This window comes from Protopterus annectens, chromosome 4.part1 (assembly GCF_019279795.1).
Source record: "Protopterus annectens isolate FY-2018-M chromosome 4.part1, PAN1.0, whole genome shotgun sequence".
Classification (NCBI taxonomy): Eukaryota; Metazoa; Chordata; order Ceratodontiformes; family Protopteridae; genus Protopterus; species Protopterus annectens.
In genome coordinates this window covers 719,860,296-719,875,860 of record NC_056734.1, presented here as the reverse complement: position 1 = coordinate 719,875,860, position 15,565 = coordinate 719,860,296, and the positions used below count along the sequence as shown (strand labels likewise).

The window sequence follows — 15,565 nt, the reverse complement described above, 5'->3', positions numbered from 1 at the left end:
TTCCTGTTTCAAAGTTGAAAGCAGCCAAATTTTAAATTATATACCATGAATTGGAAAATGAATAAATACATTTTTTAAACATGTATGTTTTTAGGGATTATTATTATTATTATTATTATTATTATTATTATTATTATTATTATTATTATTATTATTATGGAGTTCTAATATAACTATTCAAGTCATTGTTATTTTTATGTATGACATTTAAACTTATTACTGATGGTGTTGTAACATTTTCCTTTAATAAGTTGATTGTCAATTTTATTTACAGGTAATATGAGCTTACTTTACTGGTTTAGTAAGGAACCTGTGTTATTTAGTTATTCTGAAGAAGTCCCTATATGTATTTGGGACAAAAGCACAAAATCAATAAAACAGTGTTTTTTTAACCCAAAGGTGTTGCATAATCACTATTTTATTAACTCAGATTTGCATTTTTATGGACTGTTGGAGGATATCTACTACTTCTAGGACACTATGTGAGTCTTTTTGTGTTTGTTTTTCAGTTTTTATTGACTACATGGTCACACACTCCATATATCTCTTGGGTCAAATGGCAATTACACCTTCAGGCAGTCAAAATTCCTAGATTAAATGAGAAATGTTTTCTAAAATCTATCAGGTTGATAAAATTCAAATTTTAACTTAATTTACATGTGTATTCATTTATTCATGTGTTTTAATTAGAATCATTTTTATGTGCATGTTTTAAATTTATGTATTGTGTGTTTAAGAATGCAAACTGTGTTCATGTGATTGTACTAGTCGCGTGATTGTATAATGTTATTTAACAGCCGTGGTGTGTTTCTCATGCATTCTGATGAACTCCATGTCTATATTCTGTACAAAGTTCACAAGTAAAGTTTGGATTATATCACTGAAATCCACAAGTATGATTTTATACCAGATTTGGGGGATTAAGTGTTCTTTGTATATTTAGTTCTTTATTATATTATTTTGTTGCCTGTACTTATTTTATAAACAAAATAAACAAGGGTTAGGAGTGGTACTCAGAAATATACACCTGAATTTACCATTTGTGCACTTGCACCCACACACACACACACACACACACACACACACACACACACACACACTTACACAAAAAATAACTAAATGTTTGCTTTCAGAGCTGAGCTCTTATCTTTCCCTTGAAGATTACTGTACTAGATATAATGGTTCCCTTGCAACTGAGAGAAAGTGGACAAATTTCCCATGACCATTTTTAGAAGTATAATACTATTTCTTTTTTTTCCTTTTCAGCTACAAACATATGCAAAAATAATGCTTCCTATGACTGGTGTATGCTTCGCTAGTTCCTCTGTCTTCTAAAGGTAATCATCAGAAATGTAATCAGACAATTCAATAAAAAACACTTTAAAAAGGCTAGTCACTCACAAGCCTATATGGTAAAATGGAAAGCTGATTCTTTATCATTATAGACATATATAAAACAATACCTACATGTCCACAAAAATGAAAAAAAAACATTTTTTTTAAATAAACAAAAAATACTCATGGAAAACTTATAACTGAAATATTATTTTCACACAGTTTACGTATAGTGGTAGAATTTGGACTTTCTTGAATATTCTATCACCAGCATATAATGTAATGGAAAAGGGGTTTAAGTGATTCAGAAATTATATAAACGATAGGAGTCTAACTTTTTATTTTGTTAAGCATTTTTGTTTTTATCCAAAACTCATTAAGTACAAGATTATTTAGTAAGTTACCACATCTCAAAGATTAGATTTTTTTATCTGCTCCAAAGTTCATGTAAAAGAGAATAAAAGAGCTGATTTATTGTTTTTTCTCCCTGTCAGCTCTTTTTAAAGCTCACTTGGGAATTGTTGACGTACAGAGGCTTCTCACAATCTACAGTGTGATTTCTGATAATGTCTATTGCTGCTTTTTGCTGTTGGTGTATCTAAGTTAACATCCTATTAAGTTCACTAGTCAAATTTTGGACAGAGATGCTGGAGAGCTGAAATTATTAGTTTGTTATGTGACCAGTTTAGTGCTACACATCAGCATCAGACTAGTCAAAAATTAACTTGGTAACGTTCTCAAAAAAGATTAAGTTTGTCTCTGCCTTTCCTTTCCCAATTTGTCAACAATTTATCCAATTTATTAGACTAATGGTTTGTGTATATCAGCCTCAGCTCATCCATATTATTTCACAGAAGTCTTCTCAGAATGCAAATTGTCTTGATACTACTTCATTTATTTACCTTTACTATAAATTATTTATAATTTTGTTTCTTCTATCATCTTTTTATTTTGTATGTACCTTTCATTTTGTATGGATCAACTAGATGAGACGAGCTGAGATACACTGTTTTTTATAAACTTTGTCATCAGGTTTGAGCAGATTAAATTTTATTCTTCATGCCTCTGTGTTATGCAGCTGCTACAATCATATCTATTTATCCAACAATGGGAGTCACAAAACACAAATGCACACTGTTGGGCTATTATTGTCAAGCATCATAGTCGAGAAGGTACAATAATGTATTGTTCTCATATCAGAATTATAACATTAATGGTAAGTTCTTTGAAGTCACTCGGCTGTCATGCATCTAAATATTGAAAATTTACAAAATATTCTTAAAAGTGTCTTGTGTTGGACAAATGAGGATTTCAAACACCTGCATTTTTAATGCAACATAATGGTCAGCCATGTACTTCATATTGACTGATGCATAATTAGCTGTTACATTAAGGGTAAGATCCTGGTATACGAGAAATGATTATCTGCAGGTGAATATGACATCACCATAACAGCTTGTGGGCCAGGTAGGCCAGACAAAGCCCCTTCATGCTTCATTTGACTGTGCATTCATTCTTATCTACGTTGTGCCCTTGCTGTAACTGTTTTACCTTCTGTCTAACTTGAACCAGAGTGAAATAAAAATATTAAACAGCATTTAATGATAGTACATACATATACTTCTAAAATTTGCAATATTTATTCTTCCCAAAAATAATTATTTTGGGGATCCTCAATATTTTTATAAAAGACACACACACACACACACACACACACACACACACACACACACACACGCACATACACACACAAACACATATATAAAAGCATGCATGCACAGCTTTATTTTCTCTAATCTGCTATAGCTAATGTTCTGAAACTGCAAAATGGCATTCTTTTTACAGAGACAATTAATGTATTACAGCACCATCAGGAGAACCATTTAAATTAAAAGGTCTCTCAGCTCAGAGAATTATGACTATGAACTGAATGAGCTGTTCCCTGCGGTCTGGGGTTTGATTCCCTCAGCCTCCATTTTCCTACTCTGTGCTTCTGAACAAGACACCTAACCAGATAGTGCTCCTGGTATAGGTTTGAGAATAGTCTATGCGGATCACTGCTTACAAGAAAAATGTAAGTGAGTTTCCTTTGGGTATATTGTAAACTCTGATCTCCATGCCAATTACATAGTAAACTCTATTGTTGCAAGCCTGCATCATTACAGCTGATCATAAAATTCTCTAGTTCATTATAGTGTTTAACAATCTGTTTTTCTTCATTTTGTCTAACTTTAAACTAGTATGGTTCCCTTCCGTGCACAGGTGCCATAGATGTTACACACACACTGATGCATGCTCTGCAGTTTACATATTCATCTGCCACACTATGTTCCCTGGAAGATGATCTGTTTCAAAAATAAACTAGCTCCCTCCAAAGGAGGGCTGCAGAGTTGGCAGGCGTACATATTTTCCAAGTTCTTGTCCAGCTTGCAGAGTGCTGGCTACTGGATCAGCCTAGGCAGCCATGCAGAAAAACCACACTAGGTGACTGTTGGGGACCACAAAGCCTCTGGCTTTTAACAGATTACTAATGCCTGTAGCAGTCTTTCAGTGCCATGTCAGAAAGTTTGCAGCACACCACTTTCTTTGTGACTCAGTGTAAAGCATTTTTTTTTAAATAGTTCTCAGCATTTCCTGTTATACTCCCTGCTCAGATGAAGGAAGCTTATATTCTACAAATGCATCCTAAATGTATATATTTTAGGTTTGCCATTTTAATACATCAGTTTATATTTATTTCTTATGGCAGTGTCATACTTTGTCTTTGCCTGTAAAAGTAATACCACTAAATACAGAGTATATGCCTCAGCCTGTTTTCCAGTATAAAACCCAAAGAGGTATAATAGAATTAAACAGTGTGAAATGTCTGCCATTTCATCACAGATTAAACTGATGTTAATCAGTCTGACTTGGAAGTACGTACACTAGAAGTCTGAAGTTTGTAGAGCTGACATTTTTGTCAGTGCAATCAAGTTTTTTACCCTGAATCAGTTGGGACTTCATATTTCAGAAGCGGTCATCTGTGCAACGGTTGCAGACTTTTATGTCATTTATAAAACAACTTTAAATAACATCCCTACTCTTCCGAATGTGATTGATATAATTTTTAAATCAACCACCCCGTGATGTCTTCAGCTGTAGTATAATGCATTCAAACAGCAGAAACAATTTGGAGTACTTTGGTTGGTTTAAACAAAAATGTCTTCGGGGTCTCCACATATTGGTAATCAATCATGTGTATACATAAAAACGCATGAATAACTGCGCATGTTATCCTTAAACAAATGAATGACTGAATAGATAAATTAAAAAAACAGAGCTTGCTTTAAGTGTGCTTCTTAATTTTATACAGCTCCTACTAAAAATGCTTATATAAATGTTCATGCCACTAATTTAGTAATGGTTTTAAGAAATCATAAAAGTAATATTATACCAAATAAGTTGAATCAAGCCTGAAATACTGAAGCAAACATGAAATGTGTTCCATTGATGAAATTTGATTAATCTAACTAATTGTGATATAGTATTAGTTTCAAGTAAACAGATCCATAGTTTCAGCAGTGTGAGTGTGATGCTTCTAATCCCAGGTGTCTGCAGTTTTCTGCATATTGTTTGCAAACATATTTCAGAGGAATGGTACACTATTTCGACCTGTTTATGCAGCACATTAGAACAGCATTTTGTTTTTGCTTCCTCCCTAGTCTGTGTCACTTCTAGATTAATCATTTCTTTTATATTAGGTCTATATGGCAGTCACCTAGAGATCTAGGAAGCATTTTTTTGAGTCTGCAGTCTCGTAATGCAGAAAGACCACTTGCTGTCCCTTTTAACCCTGTCTCCCTTCATGCTGTGTAAAGCTTTGCTCACATGTGATCATATTCTGCTTAGCAAGAAGACAGCATATTTTGCAAAGTTGTGCATATTTAGCCTTGTACACTTCATTCTCTTCTGCTTCCACAGCAGGATATCTTGTGTTTTGTCTACTGTATGCATTTTCAAGCTGTCATTCACCTCACTTGCTCATAAACCCTTATGTTGATTACAACAAAAAATGTGGTTTACATCATTGCTTGTGTGTCTGTCCACTCTGACAGATTATAAATGACTAATAAATGGTTTCACATTTCACATTACTGAGCATAAATAAGGTGAGAGTGAGAAAATATAGCTTATTGAGTGGAAATATTTTCAGCTATCCCAAAGGCAGAAAAAGATGGATGCATATTTATTGTTATGAAAAACTTCTAGACCTAAAATGAGATAAGCTGCTAAAAATACAAATGTACTAACATGCTGCTAGAGTATTAGTAAAAATTCATATGAGAGAAGATGACAGCCATGATAACGTTCCTCTCCTACCCCTGTGGAAGGGGGGTGAATTAAAATGTTGGAGGCTTTTGTTGATGCTCATAACCTGCAGGGAGGTATTACTGTAAGAAGGGGCTGGGACACATGGATTAAGGACATGGCCATTAGACAGTGAAATTGGCAGCTTTGAACTTAAGGTGAAGACATAAAATGGGAATCTGAGGAATTAATATGCTCAAAAGGAATAAACATTAAACAATACAGGTTGGAGCAGGTGAAAAAAAAAGATTTGGAGAGACATTCCAACCTTTTTCTCATCCATAACTTCTGTATCAGAACAAAGGGATACAGGCTATGAGTCAGTCAGCCATACTCTAGAGATATGGAATAATTCCAGAATATACAGCACACACAATTAAAATATATAGTTTAAGGAACCTGCCTTGCCACCTTTTTAGTATTTTATAAATATATTAGTGACATAACATATGCTATGGTGAATCTCCTGCATTTATTTTCATGAGGGAACTGTTTACTATTAGATGCACTCTGCACACAAAGGCTAGGATTACTAATCATTACCATCTCTGCATGAGCTATGATTAGCCTGACTGAAATATCATCTATGTGACACTTTCATTTCACATGTACTGTACTCATTATGTGATGTCAGTGCACATCTTCTGGGGTTTGTAGTGCAGAAGCCCACTTTACTTCTATTGGGATGGTGTCTCTCCCTAGCATACCTTCATTTAAAATATAGAAATGACAGTTTTCACAGAATACAACAGCACGATACAGTCTAAACTCTTCTGAGATGTTTTAGGAATGAGAGAGTAAGATTGGGTTACATTTCACACTATGAAATCTTAATTACGAAAACATTAAACAATTAAAAAAATAATAAAATAACTAAAATACTCGATAATTAAATTAATTAAAAATTAAACACTGTGCCTTTTAGATGTAATCATTTTTTCCTTTGCTGTAAGGTGTATTATTGACCCTCCCTGCTAAGTTTTCAAATATACAACTTAGTAAATGCAACACTGGAATCTCTAATTGCATTAACTTCACAGCTAGATTTAAATGTTAGGATTATGCCTTTTGATTCACCAGCTATTTTTCTTCTTTCCAGAATAATTTACAAGTAAATCATGCTGTTGTTTCAGCTATGAGCTCCAGCTTAAATGCTACTTAGGAAGAAAGTATCATTAATGAATCTTACAGGGCTTTACAGGAGGGGGTTAAAAGCTGCATAGTGCACTTTCATCTAATTCATTAAGCCATTGATTACAATTAATCAATCAATAAAGTAAAACACTGTGCTGTCCACCTTTTATCACACTCCATCCTATCTAGTTGGAAGCACATATTCACTCAATAGGATTACATCAAACTTAGCAAAGTGTTTGTTCAGCCAGCTAGCAGCAAACAGAGGACTACATTTTTACTGTTAAACCTCAGATGGTACACTAGTCCAAGTAGCTGCACAAAAACATCTGCTGCCACATATGCAGATAGGAATTTCTCATTCAGCTTTAAGCATGCAGACTTATAGAGGCAGTCATTCACGTATCACACAGACAGCTGTCCGCCATATCTATAACCCTTAACCTTTCAAAACCATACATATTTGAATTCTCTCACATTAGGATTCCCTCAAACACAAAAGATCATGATCTAGACCTAGATATCAAAAAAGTATTTTAGGCCTTCCAAAAAGAAATATATATATATATATATATATATATATATATACAGAGAGGAAGATTAGATATAGATATGGATATATAGATATATAGATAGATAGATAGATAGATAGATACACTTGCTGCACTTAAAAAGCAAGTAAAAAAAAGGCTAACCTTCTCCCCTAACACCCCCCTCCCCCCACACACACTTTTAAGTAACCAAGAGTTGTGTTAATACATTATTCATTTACTAATGATTAAAGGTCAGGTACACATATGCTTCTTACTTTCAGCATTCAGCCTGATCTCACATAAAACAATACTAAGCAGTAATGTTTTCAATACATTTTCAACCTTGCTTGCACCTCCCCTAATGTAGGCTGTGCCTTTCCAGGGAGACTGCCCACAGAATTTGAGAAATGCTGTTTTAGACAATGCCCATGCAATTAGTTTCATGTACTTATTATAAAAATACCCACTATGTGCATGCACCTATCAGCCCATACACTGACCTATTATGCTCTAAGCATACCATGCCTTTCAGCAATAGAATGCATACAGCCCCCTGGCAGCCAGTGACTCTTTAATCTGAAACCCAGTGCTGTCCAGGTGCACAGCAAAATCCACATGAAGCAAACAAAACCCCATATGAAATGGTAATGCCGTGCAATGGAAATGTACTTTAATGGTGTGCATGGAAATATATAACACTAGTTAGATGCATATCAGAAGCATGCATGAAAATGCAGCAACATAGTACATCACCCAGTGGCAACCAAATGTAAACTTTATGTACCAGTGCAAACTTGGCCATGCAGTATTTAAATCATTTGCATACAGGTACAGACAATAAAGAGATGTGGCAACTGCTCAGTACATAGTTTAATGAAAGACACCTAGCGACGTTCCCCACATATGGAACTGCAGCATCTCTCTGAGAAGTTCAATATACAGTACCTCATAGCTGTATACCTCACCTGAACATGTAAAGAATTATGGTACACACAGCCTAATACTGCGCAGCTACATAGCTTACTCGCTTATACAAATGCAGCCAAATTGTAGAAAATGTAATGGTGCAGAGCTATAATTTTAAGCTCCTAATAAAGCATAGCAGTGTAGCAACAAATGCAATACCTTTCTGCTGCAGACACTAAGCACATATCGGAATGACAACAGTAATCAAATGCACCAATTAACACAATCTTATGATTAATTACAGGTACCTAAGTCTACCCGGTAATTCTCTGAACTGCTGTTCTAGGTGTAGTCAATTCCCCCAGCTGAAGCCTGAGTCTGTGTAGAACAAGATATGCTTATATATCAGGACTATAATTTAAGTATAACCACATGCATCTGTGGTAATGCCATTTGATACATTATGTACATTTTTCTGTTCCTGCATTTCATTTTAGGTGTGTTAGAATGTGGGTTCACAGTGCTTATATTAGACATATTAGAAATACTGATTAGTACAGCATTATGTCATTTGTATTCTACTAAGACAGCTTGATACAGCCTCTGTAAGACCAGCCCTTCGCAGCAATCTAACCATATAAAAAATGACCACACACAGTCTTATTCCTGTGTTGTGCACTGATGTGTCCATCCTCTAAGTATGGTAGTACAGACAACCACGTGTAGGGAACTTAAGAATTTGATATACAAGTGATCTGACTCAGTGCCCTAAGCCATGTGGGCATTTTGTTACATGCTGCACAAATAGCTCCTGCCATATGTCTATTTAATACATAGCCCCCCACATATTCACATATGGTGATAGGCTCATTGTATACTTAGTTTGAACTCTGCTGCCAGCAAAGGGCATAATCATATATCACTGTCTATAGAAAGTGTCCCTTTATCATGCTTCAAGGAAACTGCAATGTGATTTTTCTCCAACTTCATATTTTTCAATCAGTTACATTGTTATTAAATAAAGTGATGGCGATCCGCACCTCACTCCCCATATCATTCAAGTTTTGAGGGACTGCGTTTATCAACATATGCATAAATCAATGGAGAGTAATATTAGAAAATAAGCCTGCTTGTCTCACAAAAATGTATAGTCAATGGGGCAACTTTATAGTTCCTTCAGCTTCACTTAGTGATTGTGAATGTTATAAACAGAACTAACAGAGATGCCAGACGCAGTCATCTAACTCTTCCAGACAGACTGTTGTACTGGTATAATAATCACACATTTTGCTATAAAATACATGTTGATTGTTATGTGACAATACAGAAAACAGGCAAATGTCTCATTTCTTATACACACATTTAATAAGGATCATATAAGATGAAATTATAATAATGCCTACATCTATTGTAAGATGTCTATATGTCACATTGTCTTTTTGAACTATGCCATGCATTTAATGCTTGTAAATGTAAGCTGGATCTGCATCTAGGTTTCAGTCTCGCCAAGGCAGGCTCATGAAATATTTTTGTTTTACCAGGTCTTGTGTCACTTAGATGAAATAATAAGTTAACTGTTTAAGCAGCATAAGCCACACTACTTTATATTCTTCAAGCACAGATGGTATTAGTTAAGGGAAAACAGCAACAAAAATTAATAATGTTACAAAACTGCATACCGGTATTTCATGCCAGTCTGCTTTGCAGTTGACTCTTTCAAAGAAATGTGGTGCTGTGGTGTAAATGATCCCAAACTGCGAGCAATAATAGCCACGGTCCGAAACCTTGCCCTGGCCGCGTTCACAACATTCGGACTAGTAGAACTGGGTTTGGTCATCAACCGGTCCTCACCATTCCGACCCTTCAAGTTATGCTCTGTGCAAGCTATAGACACTTGCATTGTTCCCTTAAAATTCCCTTACACTTTGAGGTAGCCTCAGTCCCTTCTCCAGTCTCTGCAGAGCACCCGGAAAATGGATATGGGCAGCTGCTACTCTTACTGTGTGAAGTCCCCACAGGAGCATCAAGACAGAGCTGCTCAGATAATATGTACTTATTCAAAAGCACAGCTGTACTGAAGAGTGACAGTCAAACAGTGAACTGGGCAGAAAAGAGCATGGTCTTGATAAGCATGTCAGCAGTTTTCCTTGCTGTTTCACAAGGTCTTCACTTAAAATCATAAAGTGTCCTAAGTAACCAAGTGTCCTTACATACAAAAGAAAAAATGCCTTCTTTAAGATTAACTAGTGAAAAGGAATGAGTCAATTGATTCAGTCAGCCTTTTGCAGCTCAGACTTTTTGCATGGTTGTTAATTTTAAATCAGTGGAGGCATGCTGCAAAATGAGTCTTGAATACCATCCAAAGCTAGAAATGCTTAACAGGCAAGCTTCTGCACCAGAGATAGCACTAGTCATATGCTCAATTCCAAAAATGAATGATTTCTATCTCCTTTGTTTGACGACCACTCATGGTACAGTTGCTGAGTTCTGAACCCTTTGCAAGAAAACTGCCTCCTGCGCTAAAGCCTTGCCTGGAAGGAAGAGCTGATGAAGATGAATCCTCTGCACAGCTATTGTTTGCAGTCCTCGGGAGCAGCTAGCAGAACGTTAGTATGGTGCACAGTTTGCCTCTTTAATTGGGAAGGAAACAAGCCTATGCTTCAGAGCACGCTCTCTTCAACAGCGCTTCTTACAGGGAGATTGCCTTTAACTGCACTGTCATGAAAAGATTGGGGGAGAGATAGCTGCCGACTAAGCTGACACTCGTGATATATGAAAATTACTGTAATAAACTGAAATGTGCAAGAGAAACTGATACAGCAGGCAGGAGGCTTTCTTGGCTCCCTTCCCTTTTCTCTAACAGTAAATAGAATATAACTATTTTGTGAAATAATCATAAATGCAGGAAAAACCCAGTGTAACAGCTACCAGATTGTCAAGTACTTCAGAAGTTACACCGATGTGAGCAACATAGGAAAATGTCAATTAAAATATAATGAGATACAGAGTAGATAGGTATGTTATCTTTTAACAGATGGATATGGATTTCTCTTTTTGCATACACACACACACAGATACATAAATATATATGTGTGTGTGTGTGTGTGTGTGTGTGTGTGTGTGTGTGTGTGTGTGTGTGTGTGTGTGAGATTATGTGTATATGCATGAGCAGACACACACACACACACACACACACACACACACACACACACACACACACACACACACACACACAAATACAGCTGTTTCCTATGAGGAATTCTATGAATTAGAATAATTAAACATTAAGAAATTAACACAGATACTTGTTAAATGTTATAAATTAGAGAAACATTTTGTTAGTTCTTGTACATGCACAGTTGTTTAATGTTACGTGTACTACTTTTGTTACAGAAATAGGATTTTGTCTGTATACAGCAAATTTCTTGTTACTTTTTTACTAGTGACAAATTTAATTACAGCTTTGTACCTGAGTGCATAGAAAAGTGAGTAAACCAGCAAATAATAAACAAAAGCACCTTCAGCAAGAAAATGAAAAGATTTAGAGAATATTGTCAGGTCATTGGGACAGGTAGTTGCGCAGTTGCACACTACTGACAATAAATATTAATACTATGAAAACACTTATTCAGATGGATTTAATTCTGAGGTGCAGATGTGTTTGTCTTTTTTGTAGAAGTACCTTTTTGTGGAAGCCAGTGTCATGTGACATACAAAATGAGGTTCTAAATACATATATGCATTTGACTGAGGCATAAAGGATCTGAACAGTGCATGTTGCTTCCTGATAACTTATATTATGCAAAGTTATCAAACTACTAATGAGTACCTGTAAATATTTTCCTTATAAATATAATTGTGCCTTACCTCAGGGAGGTGAAGTTGAATATGTACATAATTTATACACCGAACACAAACAAGCACACAATCAATACACACACACACACACACACACACACACACACACACACACACACACACACACACACACACACACACACACACAGACACACATATACATTCACATAAACACACACACATATACCCTGATGGGAGCCACAGTCCTGTGTGCTCATATAGTTCTCCATTCTGAAACTGCGCCATAGGTGTGATGCCTTTGGATGCATTAGTCATGCTTGCTGTCCATTGGCTACATGCAGATAGCAAAATCTGTGTTTGCTGCACATGGGGTCCAATATCACCTGTAGCATGCTATGCTGTCCATGTGCATATGTCAAGAGTGTTGTGGCACTGACAAAATGGGGCGCTGACCAAACCTCGCCATGTTTCCCTTGATCTGTCACATTGTGCTCCCTGTAGCTTGTCATGCCATGTACAATGTTACCCCACACTCTTCACTGCTCTGTGATATATACATCCATACATTCATATATATATATATATATATATATATATATATATATATATATATATATATGTTTATATGCACCATTGTGTGGTCACTACTATCATATGAGGTATATTCTGGAGCATTTCTCCCCGGGCCTCCGCTAAAAACAGGATCTATGGAACCTAGTTGGACTTTCCTGGTCAACAAATGTAAAATAAAATAAAAAAATATATATTATTAATTGTTTTGTCTGCTGTCAGTTTATTTATATGCCTGTACACTTTGATATTCACTATATTCAGATTCTCTGCAATGTTCACTATAAAGTGGTCTCTTGCAAAATGGAAACCACAGTTTTTATCTTGGTAAGTCAAGAACTGTAATAGTAATTATGCTAATTCGGTGTTTTATCATGATTGTCTCCAAGCAGCTTTTGCAATACAAAATATTATCAGTTGTAGCCTGTGCAATAGGATCCATACCTAATAACTCCCATACTAGAGGTTCATTCTAAGTGTGCATGTTTGTGAAGCATGCCCTTGCTGCTGTTACTTTGCATCATGCTACTGACCATGTTCATCTTTCTGATAATGACTGGCACTGAACTACTCTGATGCCCATCAATGTGCATCATGTTATATTCACTTTGTGCAGCCATGGGAACCCACCTACCATTTTTTCTCATCTTACACCTTGTGCACAGCAGGCACAGACTCTGGCAGGGCTCCTACTTGGTACAGTATGGAATGCAACACCTGTTCACCCGTTGCACAGAGACCATCAGGAATGCCAACTATGAGAGCAGCCTTTATAAAAGAGATGCTTTGCACCAGCTTGCCAAGGTGTTGAATGGTACCAGTGGCATCACCTGCTGTGTCAAGTAGTGCAGGTACAAATATAGTAACTGATGAAGATTCAAACCAAATCTTCTCCACCAATGATAAGAAGAGGCTGGGGGAGAGAAAGAGAGAGACAAAAAACAAGTGAGAGAGAGAGAGAGAGACTATTTTACAGTAAACATTGCATCCTTGGACTGCTACTGTACGATATGCCTAGTATCTGGCTGTATTTGCTGTCTGCTCTCTGGGATATGCTGTTCCCATTACTCTTCATTTTATGTGTTTCAGTGCCACAGGGGATCAAGGAAAATAGGATTACCTGTCAATGAAGGTGTGCAGGCTCTCCACATAATATGGTAAGTGTAGGGAATCGCTGACAGTAAAGTAATATTCTAATAAACTCGCTAACGTATAACCAATCAGTTGTATTTCTCTCTCACTCTTCCCCTTTCTGCCTTTGTCTCCATCTCATGTTGTTATTTTGTTTTTCTCCGTTTATTTTCTTTTTCTGTAGGATCAGTCATGGTACAGGCAGAGGTGAGATGTTGGACAATACTCTCTGCATCAGCTACCTTACTAACTGCTGGGTCTTCTGCAATCCCCAGGCCTGTCTCTCTGTAGGGTGATTAAGGTCACCCTGTGTAAGTTGACCTAGAGGCTCACTAGTGGCCATCATCAGCACTCAGGAGGGGGGAGTGAATGTTCCTCATCTAAGAGTGCTGCAGAGAGGCCCTCCTGGGCCTCCCACTGGGAAGTGTACTTGCTATTGAGGTCCAAAGTGAACTGGTGAGTCAATGACTGCTTTGGCAACTTGGGTCACCTCCTAATGCGGCTTATAGAGTGATGAATTTGGTCGGTCCCAACCATCAGGCCACCAGAAGTAGACCCAGCCCATGTTGTCAGCCTCATAGGTGACTGAATTTTGTGGGTTCCCCTTGAGATGGCTTGGCAGGCCTTTCTCACTCTGTGATATCCTCATTATTGTATTCCCCATCCTTTTGTGTCCTGTTCTATCACTTATTTGTTGTTCAACCTTTCTCATGACCAGTTATACACCCTCTGTCATTCTGTGTCTCACCATTTTTGCCCTCTTATGTGTCACTGCTTCCAGTGTCAGACTTTGAGTTCTGTTTTGCAGCACCTGCTTCCTGCTATATGCACACTTTCTCTTTGTTATATTTCCTATCTACTCTTATTCTTAAGAGAATGGGTACCTGTAGCCTTGAAAACAAGTATACCCTTCTGCCCCATGCAGCAATCTTCCTTTCCTGTTGTCCTTTTGAGTATTCCGCTTCTTGATGTTCCACATTTCTGCCTGTCCTAGAGTCCCATTTCCTGCTCATTTTATATGACAAAATTAGTTGGCTGTTTTCTGTGGTGCCCTTTTATGTGCTGTCTTTTGTGCTTATGTAGTAGCTATGGGGAACTTTAATGGAAATATAAATACACATAGCATTGGACATGCCACCTGCAAGTAGTTTTCCCACTGCTTCACCTGATTGGTTACAACTCAGTCCAATAGTACTGTTACTGTCATTATCACAGCAGCAAATATTCATTATGCAGTACTGTCCATGGTATGGCCAGATTACGTTCACATTCATGCATGTATAATGCATGTCAGGCTTATTATGTTAGTTTCATGGTGCTATTTGTCGCTGCATGGTCACATTACACTTTTTTTCTGAATAACCCCATAAATCTAATAGAAAGGAATATTCAGATTAGGCCTTTTTCACTAGACAATGCATCACAGAAAGATACTAGGATGCTGACTAATTCATGATAGTTTTCTGTTATTCCTGGAGAGCTGGAACAGTAGTATTGCATTTTGCATGATCCCTGGTTATAGCTCTTTGACACAGCACTTATATATTACAGTCATTTGCTGAATTTAATTTTAGTTCATTGTTACACCTGTCTTCATTGCTGGTGCAGTGCTGGGCTCCATTTCCCTGCCTACTGCCTATTTAAACAACATTTAGAGTGTGAAATAGCATTTTCTGCTGTCATGACAGACGTTATGATTGTGCTGTTGTGGTTTGTCTGAGCACTTAGTTTAGCTCATTGAGCCAGGGCTCACATATTACAGTTTTCCTAGTTTTATTAATTTTAACTCC

The 15,565-nt window shown here is 36.7% G+C and overlaps 1 protein-coding gene across 1 annotated transcript in view; it reads right to left on the bottom strand.

Moving 5' to 3' along the window:
- KCNAB1 (potassium voltage-gated channel subfamily A regulatory beta subunit 1) overlaps positions 1–11,313 on the bottom strand; it is a 1,829,051-nt gene extending 1,817,738 nt beyond the window's left edge. The window contains exon 1 of the mRNA XM_044070489.1: positions 9,935–11,313. Coding sequence (XP_043926424.1) covers positions 9,935–10,155 — 221 coding nt within the window. The 5' untranslated portion in view covers positions 10,156–11,313. The remainder of the gene's footprint in view (positions 1–9,934) is intronic.
- Between the last annotated feature and the right edge of the window lie 4,252 nt (positions 11,314–15,565).